The sequence below is a fragment of the Motacilla alba genome, chromosome 2 (assembly GCF_015832195.1).
Source record: "Motacilla alba alba isolate MOTALB_02 chromosome 2, Motacilla_alba_V1.0_pri, whole genome shotgun sequence".
Taxonomy (NCBI): Eukaryota; Metazoa; Chordata; class Aves; order Passeriformes; family Motacillidae; genus Motacilla; species Motacilla alba.
The window spans coordinates 58579175-58598471 of record NC_052017.1 but is presented as its reverse complement, the minus strand read 5'-3'; the positions used below and the strand labels follow the sequence as shown (position 1 = coordinate 58598471).

General features: G+C 42.1%; 1 protein-coding gene across 4 annotated transcripts in view; it reads left to right on the top strand.

Annotated features, from left to right (window-relative positions):
- NFATC1 (nuclear factor of activated T cells 1) overlaps positions 1 to 18378 on the top strand; it is a 111217-nt gene extending 92839 nt beyond the window's left edge. For all 4 annotated transcript variants that reach the window (XM_038126015.1, XM_038126022.1, XM_038126033.1 and 1 more), the window contains one exon: positions 15856 to 18378. In XM_038126015.1, the coding sequence (XP_037981943.1) occupies positions 15856 to 15905 (50 nt within the window). In that variant the 3' untranslated portion in view covers positions 15906 to 18378. The remainder of the gene's footprint in view (positions 1 to 15855) is intronic.
- Positions 18379 to 19297: the final 919 nt, after the last annotated feature.

Here is a 19297-nt window from a genome sequence, read left to right as displayed (position 1 = left end):
TTGCCAGAATATTGTCTAGTCTGTCTAAACTTTGCCAGTTTGTTTAATTACCTGAATATGAACCAGATATTGTTCATATCTTAAGGAGCCTCTTTTGAGGATGGGAAGAAGCAAGTACCTTAACATGATCTTGTTTTAACAACTAAAAATTGGCAGTTGTGCTGTGTACTCAAGTGAAGCAAAGATTTTTAGTTCTAGAAAAATGGTTTAAAATCTAGAAAAAAAAAAACCTACGTGCTTCTACTAAAACCCTGTGCATGATTTTCCACTATTCCCTAGAAAGTGGGTAGGGCTCTAGGATCACACTGTACCCATATGCACTAAAACTAACACACTGAAGTAAACACAGAAACGTGCTTGTCCTGTTTTGAGTGGTGGGAATCAGGAGTCTGCTGACCTCAGGGAAGTCTTGAGTGCTTCAAAATTCAGGCAAAATAAGAGAACACATCTACCTGCCTCTTTTGCATATCAACATTAAAATATTTCAAATTATCTTTTGGGAATAATGAATAAAATAGAGTGTTTACAATACAGTGACTCGTATTTTTTTCCTGCCAAGACATCAGACCAGTACATTGCATATTTGTAGACTACCTTTGCAGATGTCTGTCTCTGTTTAATAATAACTTGATGCAAAGCTCATTGAAGCAAGTAGGAATTCTTCAGTTGTCTCCTGCGCTCTTTGGATCAGGCTCCAATTCACAATCATGATAACCTTCACTTAATAATCTTTTAAAAACTCCTGTGTTGAAAATAAATAATGCATGAAAATCTCTAATATTGGGTGAAAATTTCAGGACCCAAAACTTGATGCAGACACAAGTTATAGCTCCCAGAGTAACTGTAGAATTACATTAATATGTTAAGTTTAATGGCGCATACAATAATCTGAAATGCTGCCTGTACTTCATTGACTGGCAGTGCTTCAAGCACACTCACTTTGGTTCTTTGGGTGTGCTGATATTTAAAGCAATGTTTGTGTTGGTTGCAAGGGATCTCAAGGAGATCTCAGCATGTTCTTGCACATTGAATGGTGCGTAAGTGTATTTTGTATGAGTGTGCCATGTCTGTTTCTGCCACCCTTTATGGACAGAGACATTCTTCTCCTGGAGTAGTTCTCATACAAATATATAAGGTCCTTTTTTGGGGAGTCTGTTGAGTGGCTGTACTCATTCATGTGGTCTGTAATGAGAAAATGACAACAATGCACCATGTGTTCTCCATGGAAAACAATGTAATTTCAACAATTTTCCATTTTCTCTGATGTTTTTCTCTAAAGAGGGGGCCTTCTGTATGTGTACGAAGATTTCTATTGCAGCTCTCCATAGATAGCCACGCCAAAGAGAAAGCATGAAAGCTTCTAAGGCAGGACATTCATCCTGACTTATCTGGCCCTCAGAGACATTAGCTAATCGAGGCATGATACTCCATACAATAGGACAGTGCTGTAAAGCTACCTCTGTTATCCCAGCAAACATGGAGACTTATCATTCCCATGGCCATTTTACAGGATTTGTTTGCCTCTGACAACAGCATCCACAGCCTATGGTGCTATCAGCTCCAACAATTAATCTGATGCTGGCTCTCTGTGTTATCGTCTCCCTAGTAAGTCTTTTTTTTTCTTTTTTCTTTTTTTTTTTTTCTTTTTTTTTTTTTTTTGTTCCCACCCCATTTGTGAGAATTTCTCCCCTGGAGCTCTTCTCTATCAGGCCCCTGCAGCTGCTGTTATTTTAGATATGGCAGGAAGTAGGTATCAGAAAACAGCAAGAGCTCACAGCACTCAGAAAAATCTAGAAATTCCTCTGATTTACCCCAGGCTCTGGCTCCAATCAAAGCTGGTTGAAAAAAGAAAATGAAAAGCGAGAGGAGGGGAAGTTGGCGGAGAGAAAGGCCCAAGCAGACAACTGCGTCTGGGCTGCGTGTGTTAGGAAGGAGAGTTTCAGCCATCACCTCCTGCAGGGTACCAGGGGGATGCTCCACATGCCCATGTGGGATGGGAAGTGCTTGGCCGGGAGCAGCATTCCGTGGCAGAGCTGGGGCTACCGCCCTCTCCAAGAGCCAAGAAAAGCCCTTGCTTCCCCAGGGACATGTGTTTCTCAACCCTTTTTCATGTTCTCCCCCTTGCATGTCCGGTGTGTGCCTGAAGCAGATCAGCTTCCTTGGCCCTCCGGCGGCTCCTGTAAATGCTTTTAGCAGCACTTACCAAGGGGCACCAGCCACAGACACTGCTGGAAAGTCACTGGAGCAGGAAACTTACATCACTACTATTAGTATTAGTATTAGTACTATTATTATTATTATTATTATTATTATTATTATCATTATTATTATTACAACCACTTTTATTTTCATGATAATTTTACAGCTCACACAGGATACTTCTTAATCTGCTCAGCAAAGACATTTTTAGTCACTCTGAGTACCTTTTAAATCAGGTTGACTTTGGAGATGTGTTCTGAGAGGAAAGAAAAGAAAAAAAAATATAAAGAAAAACACCTCCAAATCGTTCATTTGGCAAGCAGTGTAGGGAAGAAGACACCACCACCCCCATACACAAAGATGCATGCAGAAAAATTACTACCTTTAGGACTGGTTTTAATAAATGAATTGTCCCCTTTGACACAGCAGATAAGGAGGAAGATGTCCACCCACAGACATCTCACACTATTAGCAATCTAGTTAACATCTGTGAATGTTTTAGGGAAAGAAATTACACTTTGAGACATTTCTTTTTTAATTACAGGCTCCAGATGAGATTTGTTAGAGCAGGGAAATGTATCCCATGGCGACTGATGTCAATAGCAAGCAGTCCCTAAAGCCAGCCAGGATTGGGAAAGCCATGCTGTTTGCTGCTCTTGGCACTGCTCCCTGCTTTCACAATGTCAAAGTCAGAACCGCCTTTATATGCACTTTCCTTTTTTTTTTTTTTTCCACAGTAGCTGTTGCCAGTAAGCTGTAAACTACCGTATATCACTCAGATTTAAGAACCTAAACTTTAAAACAAATTAAACTCTTGTTGACATTGTAGTAAAAATCAGAATCGAACTGAACAGCTCAGTAAAACTGCACTTCAATTATTTTATGGATTTAAGATTGTTTTCTAGGATTCCCAGACTCCCAATACAGCAAAGTTATTTCCTCTTGGCAGATGTCTGGAAAAAAAATTCATTGAATGGATAAAATCATGTGGCAGACACCAGGTCGAAGCCTAAAGGGAGGAAATGGTGTCTCCCCAGCACCTGTAAATATTTGCTCTGTGTCTTGACCAGGAGAGCCTTTCGTCCATGCTTTAAAAAAAAATTTCAAGGGTTTTTTTTACTGAGTTCTAAGGAAATAGAATTTTCATCTGTCAAAACCCAGTTTCAAACTAGGTGTTTATGTGGGTTTGAACGAGAGCAGCAGACACAGATCTGACCCACCCTTCAGAACCACATCCGAGCGCAGGTGAATGCATGCAGCACACCAGTGGTCTGGGTCCCTGGCCTCTGCTTATCTTTCATTTTCCTACTTAGCAGTTAGTGTTGGGTATTCTTTTTATAATTCTCTCTTCTTTTTTTCCTATTCTGTAAAGTGGAAACAAAGGTTTCCATCTGATTAATTGCCAGGTTTCCATTCTTTTTTAATGTTTCCTCTCAAAACAGTTCGGAATGAAAGTATTTCAGAAATGTGTGTAGACGGAAGCTACTGGAGATAATAATTTTTCATGGAACTGTGTTTCACAAGAGGTGTGGTGCAGCAGAAGGGCTGTTGTGTGGAGCAAACAACAATCAATTTGTGTGGCCTTTCATCAAAACCTTTGTTGTGCTTTTTTTATCTCATCAGTGGAATGTCCTTGATGTTCCCAAATCTCCAGTCTAAAAAGCGCTTGGTTCACAGGGTCTTCAGCAAGAGCTGACCCTTGCTGGGTTGCTCTTGTTGCAAGGATGCTTCTGAAGAGAGACCCAGATGCTGCACATCTGCATGCCCACAGCTAGGTCCTGTGGTCTTCATGTCCTGGCTCAGTTCCCCAGGGAGCAGGGACCTGCCTGCCCCTTCAAGCAATGTGAAGTCGTGTGGATTTTCCAAAGCTGTTGTGTTAGCCTCCATGCATTTACCTCCTGCTCTGAATTAGCTGATTTGACCTGACTGAATCTCATGAAAGCAGCCAGCTTTCTTCATTGAAGCATTATTAAATTTTTAAAGCTCCTCTTGAATTAGTGTTAAAGTTCTTCCACTCATTTTGTTGCCTGGACCACCTCTCAAAAGTGCAGGCCAACTCCTGCTGGAGTTTGGATGTGCTGTGAGATCACAGCCTGGGCCATAGAAGCACCCTGTCATTTCTCAGCTATTGAGAAACAAGGGTTTCGAAGTCCAGGTACTGAAAAAGAGGCAGAAAAGAAGCCTGTTTCACATTGCAAGTGGCTGTTTGGAAAGTGTAATGCAACTGTTTTGAATAAAATTTCAGGTCCTTAAGTGTGTTTGAGAGATGAGTGTTGTACACCTGCTCTCAAGTGTCTTTTTCCTAGTTCTCTAGTGCTGGCTGCAGGTTTACAGTGCTTTGTTTTTGGAGCAGAATAAATTTCCTCTCTAGTGGGCTGCACTGGGCATCAGCAGGGTTCTTGTGTCAAGCACTGAGCTGCAAGGGGGAAGGTTTTGTCTTCCCTGGGAGCCCAGCTGTGATTCTTGCTGAATTCTTGCAACTGCATGTGGTGATTTTACTGTTGACATTGCTCTGTCAGTCCAGCCAGAGCCTGAGCCATTCTGCAGCTAGGCACAGCATGTGGGAGAGGAGAAAAGAGGAAAAGACATTTTGTCATGTTTGCAGCTCTGTCACACTGGGACCACGTACAAATAAGAGTATTCTTCCAGCTGCTATAATCTGAGATACTTGCTGTAGGTGGTTTTAGCATCCAAGGAGTACTGGAATCCAGGAACAGTCTGGGTGCAGTTTTCACAGCCATGTGTCCACACTGGGGACAGGATCCACTAACACCCTGGGGGTTTCCACATCATGGCCCAAGCTGCACTGGTATATCTCCAGTGTGAATCCGCCTAAATCAGCCTTTGGATCAAAGCTTCCCAGCCAAACTGGATGGGGGTTTCATTATGAAAAGGTCTGTCCCTAGTTAAGGTGGTACAAAGCCAATGCGTAAGTGCCATTGAGCATTGCCAGTGCTCTTGTCGAAGGAGCCATGACGAAGAGGACATGCACTCCTCTTTGAGCTCCAGCATTCTCCAGCAACAGATGCTGCCGTGGTTGAAATGAAATCCTGTGGCATTACTTACAGCTCACATTATGGTGGTGGACCAGATCATCATGCCAAAAGCAAATTTATTGCATGACAGCTTTTTATTGCATCCATTTTTTTGCCTTCTCTTCACAGCCACCAGTTCAGATTCCCAGATCCAGCCCAGGTTCTTGCCCACTGCTGAAGATTTAGCAGCCGTTTTCCATCGCCTAAGGATTTCCCCCAGCTAGCATGACCTTTCCCAGCCTAGTCCCCAGCAGGCTCATAGGTGGATTTCTTTTTCCTTATCAAACACATAAAAATTTTATTAGCCTCACCCAGCCTTTCTCTTCCATTCAGCAGCATGTGGCCACTCACTGAGTCACTTCATGGTCATCATTTCATCTGATGAGCAAAACCGCTGTGGATTAGGGGTGACCAAACAAGGCTCAGCCTTCACACGGGCAAGGCACAGATGTGTCCCAGCAGTGGCCACCCGCTGTGCCAGCACATTGTGTATGGTCTACACGGTAGCATCCTCCTGTTGTCCCTGCCTAGGTGCTTTCTTTCCTGGGTGATGTGAATAATGGCACTGATCTTTTCAGTTTGGCATGCACTTCTCTGATGAAAAGGGTTCTAAAGGGAAGAGGTGGTGGTGATGGTAATAGGGCAAGCTGGGTCCATTAAAAAAAAAAAATAAAAAAAAAGACAACCAAACACTTCTTGCTCAGAAAAAGATCATACAGACTCTGTTTTAACTTATCTCGGGGAAACTTCCATTCTTGAGACCATGTTACTCCTGCTCAAGTCCATCAGATTTTGAGGCTGGTTGAGTGGAGGAAGAGTGAAGTCTCTTGGCCCTTCTCTTGGCCATGGAAAGAAAAGGGCACTCAGCAAATACTGCTGTGTGACCTAAGGTGTTCCTTTCTTGCCTCCATTTATTGTTTCTTTGCTTTACTTGATATGCCCAGCTGCACACAAGCTGTTTTTTATGAACAGCAGTGCAAGGTGGCTCATTTTGGCGGATTCCAGAGGATCACTACGGGCCACACTATTATTACATAAAGTCAATTAAAGAGCATACATGCACATCCCATTGATTTGATTTAGAACTAATGAAAGCTTCAGTAATGTGCAATTACAAGAAACTTAATGACCCCTTTATATTGAATGCAACTTCTGTGGCACCTAATATGCTTTGATGAATTGCTCATTATGTGCAATGTTAGAAAAGCTTCTAAAAAGATTAATAATTGTATAATCAATAGAGAAATTCAGTTTTATTTTACTTTTTTAAACTCTGAAATCAGTAAGCCATAGAGATTATGGACCTTTTCTTGGTCCCTTTTTTCCTCCTGTACCCCTAGAATTATTTTTTCTCTAAAGCTAACCTGTCTCTTTTCCAGCATGCTGAGAAAAGCCCTTTCTTGTGTTATGTAGAAAGGTGTGGCCTGATGGCCATGTGAGGTCTGAAGGGTTGCTGTCAGCTGCCCACAGAAAAGCTGGATGCCTGCACATGGGGTGCTCCTTTGGAAGGGCATGAAGTCTCCAAGTTGCAGCCTTCAGCATTGGGCTCAGAGCTTTGTGACGTAGTCCAGTCCCACTCCTCCTCTCCCATTCACAGCTGGTGAACCTTAGAACCCACCAGCCCTTGGGGCCATCAGGGGGGCTTTAACCTTGCTTTTCTAACCATGGGCTACTTTGTACCTCATGTCACAAGTGTAATCTATGCTTCAATTGACAGCTAGTTGTGAGGTACAGCAAACCTTGGGAGATGGGATCAGGAAAATGAGAGTAAAAACACAAAAAAAGGAAGTTTCATGTCAGTGACATTGAGGATTTAACAATGCCGGAGATGTCTGGAGGCTAGAAAAATAGGCAAATGCAGAATTGCTTAAAATTTCTTTCGATTTTGAATCTAGTCTTGTCATGCTTCAGGGCATGAATCATGAGTTCTGAATGCCGGGATCTGACAGTACTGTTTCACTGTTGGGCGCTAGATTGAAAAGGAAAACTCTTCATCAAGATTAATTTGCATTACTGTATTGCTCGTGACAAGGGCAAATTCCTGTTGTCTATGGCAAAGGGGCGCGTGGTCTTCCTTACTCCTTCCGGACTGGTACCCGCAAAGCTTCCAGCGGCGCTGACCTCAGGTTTTGGCTGCTGTAGGTAACATTTGTGTAGTTTATCTGTCGCATGGAAATTTTGTGTAAAACGTAAAATATGTCTGTTTTGTTTCCCTTACAGATGCTCTTAGGAACGTAAACACATCATTTTGGTTAAAATGTGGTTTATTTGTTCATTGCCCAGCCTTACCCTCACACGTGTGCGTATGTGTGTGTCAGATGAAGCTTGCATCATACTGGGGCAGATCCTACAGCCTCTGCACAGCCCAAATCCCCATCTCCCCAGGCAAGGTTGGCCTCAGTGAGGGCTACCTGAAATTCCTCTTGAGTCTCTGATTCTTTGGTAAAAAGGGCAAATCAGATTGAGTGCAGCCATCCTCAGACTAAGAGTAAAAACAAGCTGAAGTTTAGACTCCAGTGTTTTGGAAATCACTGCAGCTCTGCTGATCCTTAAGCTAATTTCCAGCAGCCGAGGAATTCATCCCTAAGTGTTTGCAGAGCAAGATACATAGGGCGTTTCCAGGGCTGCATATGGGAGGGATGAAAAAAATTGAAACCCAGAAATTTTGGTGCGATTGGATGGGACTCATTTAGTCTGGGCACCTATTCAAGAGCCCCAGTTAAATTGCTGCCGCACAGTGCTGTCATCACACTACAAGGAGCCTTTCCCATTAGCCCTCCGCAGCGCAGCTGCAGCCGCCCTGCAAGACTTGGAGTTGTTAAACTAAACAAGGCAGAGGGTAGAGCAGGTAGGAAAATGACTCTGTGGTAATGGCTGTCATGCACAACAATGCCTTCCATCGTGCAGAGCGACACCCTTATGGGAGGATCATGTTTTATTCAAACCTGCTACTCGTTGTCACTCACTTGCTCCACTGTCCTATTCTCTGTCTCCAAAAATAGCATGCCCTGTGGTAGTGGCTTATTATGATTAAACAGATAAAAATAAGTTTAAGGTTTAAACACATCCAGGACACCTGAGGTAATGCAAGATCTGACTTCTTTGTGGAACGTGTGAAGTTATATTTTCCACTGCTTCACAAGACTTGTTTTGTTTGGTTTTTAATTCAGTAAGGTTTCATGTGATCTATAGTTTTGGATTACAGTCTGGCACCTCAGGAATTTATATCACTGTTTTCTGATGTTTTGCCTCACTCACAGAGCAATGCTTATTAGCTTTGGAAAAAGACTTTCTGTAAGAAAAACCAAATTTTTTCTGTGATTTGAGTAACAATTCTATGTTGTTTGTTGCAGCTTTCATGTGTCACAAAGTAGTGATGCTTATTAGTTGTGAGGAAGTAAGTACCCTGATAAAAACTGTAGAATTTTAGTCATGGGATGGTTTATACTAGGAGCTTAATTTTTTTAGTCACTTTATATGCATCTATATTTAGCCATTTTTCTCTTAAAATAAAATCTCTACATGGAGATACATGGAGATAAGAAAAAAACTTTCCTCCTGTATTTTGGCTTCTTCTGCATTCATTTGCAACTTTTAATTCCTCTTCAGTGATTCTAATATGTAGCATTTCATTTAAAAGAAGGGCGTACAAGAGCACAGAAGCCTGATGGAGCAAGATATGGCATCACTGCTGGTGGAAAAAATCCGAGGGCAATAATTATAGGCAGCAAAGTGAACATCATACTACAAAGCATTACTACAGGTAGCATGGTGTCAGCGTCAAACTCGTAGTCACTCCAGAGCTATGTGTCCTCAGCTTTCTTCACATGCTGAATAGTGACAGCAGAAATTCAGAGCACTTGTGGGTACATCCACACTGTGTAATGAGCTGTGTGGAGAGATCCCTGACCTGAGTGTCACTGTAATTGTACCCATGTAAGGTGTGACCTGAGCTAGTGGGTTCTGCCAGGAGGCAAAAACAATGAGCCAAACCAAAACAGTTTTGCTTTCAGAACTGCTACTTGTTTCTGGAAGTGGCTTGGACCTTCCACAGACCTTCTGGAGGCTGTGACACAGAAGCTGTGTAGTCTGACCAGTGTCAAACACCATCCAAATAAGGTCTCCAGTCATGGCATCGTACTGCTTGGGCAGCTACACCCATGAGAAAGATGAAGCGTTATTGTCTGGACATGGCAGAATTGGAGTGTGATTTACCACAGGTTTTCCACACACGTAGCTTGAAAGGTGCAGCTGGTATTACTTGTGTTTTCCACGCCATGTGAGCCAGTCAGAGCAGGCTGTGTCTGTTCATTTTCATCAAGAGAGCATTTATGGCATCTCAGCCTCTTGTGTTCAGTTCTGCTCCATGTTAGAGGCAGTTGTCCCCAACAGACACAAGTGGACATGAAGTAATGAACAAAGGTTGACTAGCCAGCTGTGGATAGAAACTTCATGTGACCCTGCGTGCCTGGATGTCTTGGGGCATGCCTTGTGGCACTTTCTATTGATGAGGAAACCAAAAACCATCCTGAAGGAGCTGAGTTGATGCCATTGCTATTTACAGGGCAACAGGGGCATGTGAATCACAAGGTGTCAGCTCAGTGCAAAGCATCTGAGTGTCCTTTTACCTAAACTCTTACCTCACCTCTCTGTGTATTAAAAAAGAGTGAAGAGCCATGAAGCTCCCTTTTGGAAGAGAGGAGTGCATCATAAAGGGGCACAACAGTAAATACAACCTAGAGTTCTGTTATTCAGTCTCCTTGTGCAAGCCTTTTTGGGCTCCTGCTGACATGGATTGAAGTCATGGGAACATTGGTCTTTGACTTCCACATGTGTGACAAGACATCTGGGAACTTCACCTAGCCAGAAACCAGAGATCTAATGTTACTTCTTGCAATGTGAAAAGGAATGGAATATGTTTTCAAACTGATACCATTCACCCACAAACTGTAGACTCAGCTTTTCATAATTGTGAGCTTAACCATGGCTCTCAGCTCACTTCCCATTTTTTCAGACTCTTGGGGGATAGTCACCTTTAGGAGTATGAAGTCTCCCAAACTCTCTTATTTGTATCCCCAAAAAGCTCCCCAGTTGGGGAAACCCTGTGCCTGTGCCCTCTCCCAGCTCCCTGCACCGCTGACCTTGCAACTTCTTTGCTCTGAGCAGGATCGGTGTCTGAGCTCGAAGGCAGAACTTTGTCTCAGAAGAACAAGTATTTTATTAAAACAGAAAGCCACATAGTTATCCACAATAGTAGTCAGGTGCAAGGAAAACAGAAATCTGCAGAAATTCAAAGTCTTGCCGGTTGATGGAATCCATGGACAGCCACCAAATGTTAAAAATACTACATTTTCTATGAAGTTCACATCTATATATGGAACCCACATTTGTACAGATATATCTGGTTGTCCTGTTCCGTGCAGGAACCCAGACTGGTGCATCGGTAAGACACTGATTTTGCTAATTAGTAAAGCAGAAATTTCCATTGCAAGGTCATTTCAAAGCAAAATTAAATATAAGAGGAAAAAAACTCCTTATTAAACTAAAATGTGGGGTAACAGCTCACCACATCCTGCTACTGTGGCATCTGCTGTTTAGCAAAGGAAAGGTTCCTCTTTCAGAAGCCTTGACAGGTAGAGAGGTCACGTGTTATCTGCATTTCTCAGCGTTATTATTTTTCGACTTTCCTGTCAGTGGAAAAGCTGAACATGACAATGGAAAATATCAGTTGAGAGAAGGCATTGTGGGGAACCGTAGGTGTTAGCTATGAAAGCGACAGTGGCCTCCCCCCTAAAGCCAGCAAAAAAAACAGTGAAAAAAAATCTGATGACAAAGGCACTGTAAATCATAGTACTCAGCTGTTTGGTCTGATAGGGATCGACCTGGTGCTTTAAGGGAAGTGTTGTGCTACTCTAGGCATTGAAGGTTAAACATCTTGCATGCTATCCCAGATCTGCTGCTAAGCTGTATGTGGGCCTGCAACAAGGGTAATCATTTGGATCTCATCTGTCCTGGTTATAAAATGGGTCTTTTTTAGTACTCAGGTTATGTTGTTTTAAAAATTAGTGTAAAGCCATTGGAACCTTTCTTTGAAGAATGCTGTGCTTATTCAAAACTCAGCTACTCCTGGAATGGTACTGCAGACATGAATGGATGTGTATACAAGAAGCTGGAGAATCAAAGACCAGCGTTTGCTTTAGAAATGAAACTCAAACCTGGGCCAAAATACTGCTTGCACTGAATATTGCTGTTCTGTGGATCATGCACAATCCTCCTGTAATAGTAGCCGGTTTGTGAGTCAAAACTTGAGCATTCAAGACTACAACCAGCTGATTCTCCTTAATTATGAAATAAATATATTGTTACAATGTGAGAGCCAAGAGAAAAGTGGCAATTACTTTATCTGCAAGATCAGATTTTGCTTCTCTGGGAAGTTCTGCAGTAGTCCTACAGGACCAAGTGGAGCTCTGAGGATACCAAAGGGATAGATGGCAAAGGAGATAGTGAACAGGGAACAGTCAGCTCATTTACTTGAAACATTAATTAAATTTACAAGAAACAAATTTAAAACAGGAAAAAATAAAACTTTTTCCACCCTCAGATATGTACACTGTGGAACCCATTGCTAAAGGAAACTGTGAAGGCCAAAACAGGTTCAGAAGGTTAATAGAAAACTTACTGAAAGAAAGTTCATCGAAGTCAATTAAAAGCAAGGGCGCAAACCTCTGGCTCACTGTGGCAGCAGCTCTCTAGCCACAGAGAGCAGCAGGCACAGACTTTCCCAGGGTTTTCCTGGGGAAGGCTGTGAGAAAGCTCAGAGAAAAGAATGAGAAACAATTTTTACCTCCACTTGTTGCACCTGCTGTTCTGCACATGTGGAATGTGTTACGGAGATTTGTTTACCAGAGGGTGATTTCTTAATTGGCCCCTGGATGGTGTTTGGATTGATTGACCAATTAGGTCAAACCTGTATCAGACTGTAAGGGTTACGAGCTTCTTAATAAGTATAGTATAGTATGAGATAAATAAAACAATTGATCAGCTTTCTGCAATCATGGAGTCAGTGCTAATTATTACCAGCTGGGGGCCTGCAGCGACAGCTCACAAAGTTCTCCAGCAGAGCAAAGATGAACTAGAGACATCCCCACTGGAGGTATGCTGGTTCTTATGCTCTTTCCAAAAGAGCTGACAGTAGTGGTAGTTGTAACACTGGTGTGGATGGATGCACAGGATGCTCCAGCAGAACCATACTTCAGTAACAGAGGTTTGATTTGCTGTTGGGAAGGACAGTCTTGGGTCAGCCTACAACAAGAATATTGATGACATTCCAAGATACTCCATTTGATGCAAAATAAAATATTTCCTAGCATGCAACAGAAATGTTAACATGTTTTGGAGTATTAAAAGGAAGTAAGTTTTCCAGAAATCAGAAAATATGTGGAGAGTCCTCATGGGAGTGCTGGACCATGCAGTTGGGGGTAGCAGGGAGCATCCTTCTAGCAAACCCAGCAAGCATCACCTCGCACACTTCACATGTGCTTGCCTCCTGGTTTTCCCCCATTTTCGCCCACCAGAGGGTTTTCCTTGCAGCCTCAGGTGTCTGGGTGGGCAGTGCGGGAAAGCCCGCTCGAATCACACTTCCCCTTTCATCTCTGCTAGCTGTCTGCTGCTGCAAGGTCAGCTGTGCTGCCACGTTTTCCCCCACCTGGGCCTTTTGCACGCACCCTTGTCCTTCTCTGTAGGTTTTTTCCACCGCATTGTTGGGAATATTTTGCATTTTTGACACTGCAGTGGGTCTTTACAAACAGCAAGTGAAACAGCAAGTGAAATAGTGAAATAAAGTGAGCTGTGTCTGAGCCACGCTGTCCACAGACAACTGTGGAGGAGAGAGATGTTGAGTGTCCTCTTGGTGGTTTTGGCCCTGTTTGATTGTGATGTCTGGTGGCAATGGATGCACTGGGCTTGAGGTTCAGCTGTCTCCCAAGTCTGTGGTGGCAGTCTAGTGACTGTTGTTGAACAGCTGCCAGATGTTATTGCATGAGGACACCAGGCTTACTCATCAAGGTAGCAGAAGTCCACCTCTCTTAAGAAAGTAATATAAAATAAAAACAAGCAATAAACTGTTGTGAGTCAGTAACAAAATATGAGTGATTTCAGCTGGGGACAAATTGATTTGGCTGCTGAGAGATGGAGAGAGTGTGACTCAAGGAGCACTGTGTCTCATGGGCTGAGCCAAGGCAGGTGGGCTCCCAGCTAAAAGGAAAAGTTGTGTCATATCTGGAGTAAGATGTGTCCAGCAGCACTCAAGTGACAGAGGATCAGCTGAAAGTACCTGGAGTGACTGGAAGGGGCAGCCTCTTGAGTGCCTAAGCTGGTTTTAGAGTTGGACCTTTGGCTCATGTCATCAGGTTGCTTCCAAAATACCTTTGCTGCATGCTTTAATAGGGGAAAGCATGAGCTGGCAGGCTGAGGCTGTTGCTTTTGAAAGTTTTACTGAAAGAAGCAAGAGTAACTCAGCAAGTGCTACAGCATTAGCCAGAGATTTGAGATGCCTTGGTGCTAATCCTGACTGAGATGGAGGAGGCCCTTCACATTTCCGCCTCCCCGTCCCCATGAAATACCAGTGATGTTTATGTTCACATTTTACAGAAGCACTGTGAAGATTCATTATTTAATGTTTCTAAGCATTAAGTAACTATACAAAGAGTGAGGATAACTGTACAAAGAGTGAGCCCTGACTAGTGTCTTAATTTTATTTGATTTAGCAGAAGCTCTGAGGGAAAGTTAGCAAAACTATGATGCTGCCTAGCTAGTAGGAGGATTTGTTTTCACTGTCACATAAAACATGAAGGTATTGCTGTGTGGTTTTGCTGCAGACCTGAGAGTGCCTTGAGAAGTTTATCACAGAAGTGATCCTTGCAAAAGCATTATGGCAGAATTCCACAGAAGTTGAATGCTGTTTGCATTCAAGGCAGAGACTGAGTCCCTAAAGCTCTCTGGAGTCTGGCCACATGTAAATGGGGCGGCACTTCTGGCTGGGTTTGGATGCGTGCAGAGCAGTCTTTGCCTCAGTGTAGGGCTTGCCGCTTAAATTTGTTTCTGCTCTTTGGTAGTATTAAAGATTAACTCCTCGGCACTCTCAAGGGGAAGAACTGCTTTGTCTTTTCACAGCTCATTTCCATACTTCTTCATTTGCTGCTGTAAATAGACAGTTACAAATGCAACTGATATTTCCTCTCTGAAGTATGGCGTGTGTATCCATTGGTAGAATTGGTTTTGGTGGCCAGGACCTGTGACACAAATCCTGACTGATTCATGTGCTGCAATTACTAAGTGGGTAATAGGTCTGCAGGAAAAAAAAAAAAAAGGCAAGCCATAAAAACCAACACCAAACATACCCAACTAATTGCTTCAGGAAGCTGGCTTTACACGGGCTTGGTCTTTTCCAGTAAACACATGAAGTTATCTGGATAACTGCGAAGAGCAGCCCACAAGGAAAGGAAAATTCAGGCTTTTCTGTGGTGCTTCCATGACGTGGGCATGTGTTTCCCAGTCCTGGCAATGTTCGAGAAGCTCAGAAGCAGTGATAGTCCTGTTGATGGCATTTTGTCTATCTCCATGTAAATCAGGTGGTGGCAGTTGCTGTAGGGAGGTGGAGTGGAAATAAATGGGATGTTGTGTTGATGACCTTTGCCAGGTTCAGTCATTTCCTGTCCATCTGCCAAAAATCACATGGACATAATTGGAGTGTGGGAAACTGTATTGCTTGATGATCTTCAGGGCAGGGGGAAAAGAAAGAAAGAAGACTCGTGAATAAAGAAAACAACTCTTCATCAGTGGAGATGCAGTCTGGCTGGCTGATGCTGAGATAGCAGACCTTGTTGATTCTCTCCTCTGACTTTTGCCTGGAAAGTGTTTTTAACTTGTTTGTCCCTCTCATTTGTTTGTGTGGATAGAAGTAAAGAGTGCATGTCCACATGCATTGGTCACCACAGTGGGAGGGTATATATTTAAACATGTTACCAGCTCCAGGGAATGGAGCAGTTTCCTCTCTTCTTTTTTTTCTTTTTTCTTTTTCTTTTTTTTTTCCTAATATCAACCCACAGTGTAAAAAATCAGTATGTGAAGTTGTATTCTATCTAGGCATTGGAGCTGCACATATCCAGGTTCAGAGACTGGCAGCTTTCTGCCACCAGTACCTACCATGGCTAACATACTTTCCAAGCAGCTCTTTTTGTGGAAGGAGTAGATTATTCCAGGATTTCCTGTGGTTCTCCTGGCTTTGCTTTTCTGAGGCAGTTATAAAGCAAATGAAATGTTTTATCTGTAACCAATTTGAAATGTTAAGTATGTTTGATGCAATCAAGGATCCAGGATGCTGCTGGTTTTGTGATGCCTGGTTTACACAGTACTTAGCATGTTAATAACCTTGGTTAATCCTGCTGGGTTTGCAATGTGATCAGCCTGTACAAGCTACCTGGTGATGGCACACTTACGGTTCAAAGGTGTACTGAAGCTCTCAAGGAATGAGTGCGAGTTCGGGGGGGTTTGTGGACTGAGGACAACTGCCTGCAGCAGCAGGATGCTAATGGATTCCTTTTCTTGTCTTCTCTCTTTGCAGTAAATGAAATTATAAGGAATGACCTTTCCAGTACCAATGTCCACTCATAGTTTCAGTGTGGGCCTGGTATGAAATACACCCTTTTGACTTGGCTAGCACATCACCTCGAGTCGGGAGATACCGAAAGAACTGAAGACGTTGCCTGGTACCACTCTGATCTTCCACCTCAATGAATGTCAGGAACTGAAGATTTACCTCTTGCTTACAGAGAAGTAGCTCCTCAACTTCAACTGATGAAACAGCTTTTTTTAAAGAAAATCATCTCAAAGGAGAGAAGAAGGAGTATGCTCCAAGATGGTGCATTTCATGGGACAAAACTAGGAAACAGCAAAATCTGAGCGCTTCTTTCCCTTGCTGATCCTTTTGGCATGGCACCGCTGGAATACAGCCCTGCAAGTGCCTTATTTTACCAGGTTGTGGCATCAGGGCATTTTTAATAAGCTTTGAATTTCCTACCATTAAAACTGTTGGTAGGTGCAGAAACTCTAGAGCTTGAATTCTGGAGAATGATACTGGAAAAAAAGCATAGGACTCTGCAGCAGAGTAAGGAGAGCAATCCCAACTCCAGTAAGACACGTTTATGAATTCCAGAATTTCCTCAGCTTTTCCTCTGCTGTAATGTACAGCCTATTGCCTTATTCTCAGTGCATTTCAAAAGCCTCGTGATTCATCATCATCTCAGCTTTCTTTTTGCATATTGCCTTCATTACATGCTAATGAATCATAGGATTGGTAGTAGTAGCATGGTAAGATTCTGATTTTGATCCAGCTTCTGTCATAGCACAAGTGAGTTGAATAGCACAAAATAAAAAAGGTTGATGGACAAAAAATTGAAATCTATCTTTTACACGATAGATGAATGTGTATGCATGTACATACATACTAGTATATATGCATATATTTATATATGACAAATAATATAGATGATTGCCTAGTAAGGGCACTGAATTTAGCAATAATTTCAATTTCTGAGAATGCATTTCAAATCCACAGCAAATATTTCGGCTACTTCTTTTGAGGGTTCATTGCACCTAAAGCAGGTATGCATTTTCTTTCCTCACGCAGTTAAGCAAGCACTTTAGATAGGCAAGAAGGATGCATATAAGATACGTGTTATTTACCAAATGTCAGAATATGAGTTATAGTAACTGTAAATACCATTATGGGAAGAGTGTAAAATATTTGTTGTTATAATATTATTATCCCGCAGAAGCCTTATAACTCTCTGCTACGTGTATGGAAAAGGATGTTACCAAAAACCCACCTTGGTTTCACATGCGGCGCTGTATAGTGTGTTTTCAGATTAGCTAATGTTCCTGGAGTTACAGGTAGGCATGTAGTGTAGCCTTCAACATTGTATTTTTTACAATCAACTGCTTATAATATAACTAGCAACGACCTATTACTTCACATAACCAAAAAAAAAAATTAAAAAATAAAAACAAAAATAAAATAGCATGACTAAATTAAAAATGTTAAACATTAATATTGTGCCTTAGGAATCTGTGCCCCCTCCTGGAAACACACCCGAACTACACCCCCGAACTGGGGTGGCTCCTTAACCCCGATGCAATGAAGACTGAACAGGTTTCACAAAAAAGTGAAATCCAACTAAGTGTTTTAAAACATTCTTCTGTATAATTATGTCTTACTTTCTTAAGGAAAAAAAAAATGCAAGCCATATTTGTCACATTTGCACATTACTGTGAAGACATGAGAATATAATATGGCTCTATGTACATAATATGATGTTACTGGTCCTTATAATAGTCTGTTATTCCTCACCTGTTCAATCCCAATTATTTACCCTGTATTTAGCATTGTAGACATTGCATGAAACGTTTCTTATAGACTGCCATATGAAAAGTTAAAAAGCTTGACAGATGTCAGCTTGACTTGTAGCTAGAAAATAGAACTAATAAAGCAAAATGTTTTGCTGGAAGTTAGTCTTAGAGTGGTTCATTTTATGTTATCTTGAAAAATCTTCTTTTCTCATATAAAATAGCATTTTTAAATTATATACATATATCTCTCCATCTCTTCTATATGAAGCTGCTTGCATTCTGCTAATATAACCATCTTATTATGGAAGCAATGTCTCTTGTCAACAGACTCCTCTTCATTTCCCCACTGCATTTAAAGACATTGCTCCTAAGAAGAGGAAATTATATATTATTTAGTCCTCAGATTTTATTATCTCATTATTTCAGAAATGTCAATAAACTGTGCATGGAGGATTATGCCAAAGCATTTTTTATTCATAAACTAAATATCTTGGGTGAGGCTTTAACCGTGCAGGACAATGCACACATACACACAGAGGCACATTTCAGCAGTAATTTTAGCGAAGTTTTCGAATGTATGGTTTGGCTATGTTGCAGCTCCTTCATTCTGATTTTTATTTTCCTCTTTAAGCTATTTTGGGGAAAAAAGCCCACCCCAGCCTGTTACTTTTAAGCCTGGATAATGGAAGATTATGCATCTGTTGTATATGTATTCATAAAATAAAAACGAAAGCAGAAATATTTCCTGTATGAGACTGCTATCTTGTTTCTGTACATGTGTTACGGTTGTTGCTGTCAGTTTAGGAAAATGATTTTCATCAACCTTTTTGAAAACAAAGCAAAACTAAAAAGCCACAACACTCTGAACTTGGAGCGTAGGTATGTTCAAAAATAGATACGTTCAAAAATATCTTTGACAGGGATGCTTCTGACTATTCAAAAGAGTCCTTTGGATGAATCTGAAGTGGTGAAACCAGCTATCTTATTGATCACGCAAGAAAGTACTTGGCATCAGTGTGCATTGCTTGGACAGCAGTTTTGCCCTCCCTGGAACTATTTTTGAAACACGTGGGTTGCTAAGGGCAGGCTTAGGATCTGTGGCCTTCAGTGCAGTAGATAGAAGAGACATTTTTGTTAGGCTGAGGACTTTGGTAGCCCCGAGAGAGAAGGGCTGGCCATGAGGTGGCTGGAGGGGATCTCTGGCCACCAGCTGCCTATGATGTGATCGATGGATCTGCTCTGTATGATGTGTCCTACTCCCTGAACCTCCTCACTGCTCTGCCCCAGAGGTGAAGGGGCAACAGGAGGGTGTCAGCTTAGTCAAAGCTGGACTGAACACAGCTCTGGGCTTCTATCAGCTCGTCAGGAGGTGCCTCTGTATACCAAAATCTGACACGTGATGGGCCATGAAATGCTGAGAAAAGCTGAGCTGCTTCAATTTTTCAGGACCAAAGGCAAGTTGGAAATTATACATCATGCCTACCACAGTAGTCTGGGTCTACATAAGCACTTAAAAACCATTCAAAAATTCCCCAAGGAGAAGGAGACACAGATATGCGTTGAAGTCTTTGTTGAAAGATCTTTCTCTGCCTTGGGTATCTCTTCCTGTAAGTATGAAGTGTCGCTCCCTGCTTAGACATTCACACCTGACTTCCCTG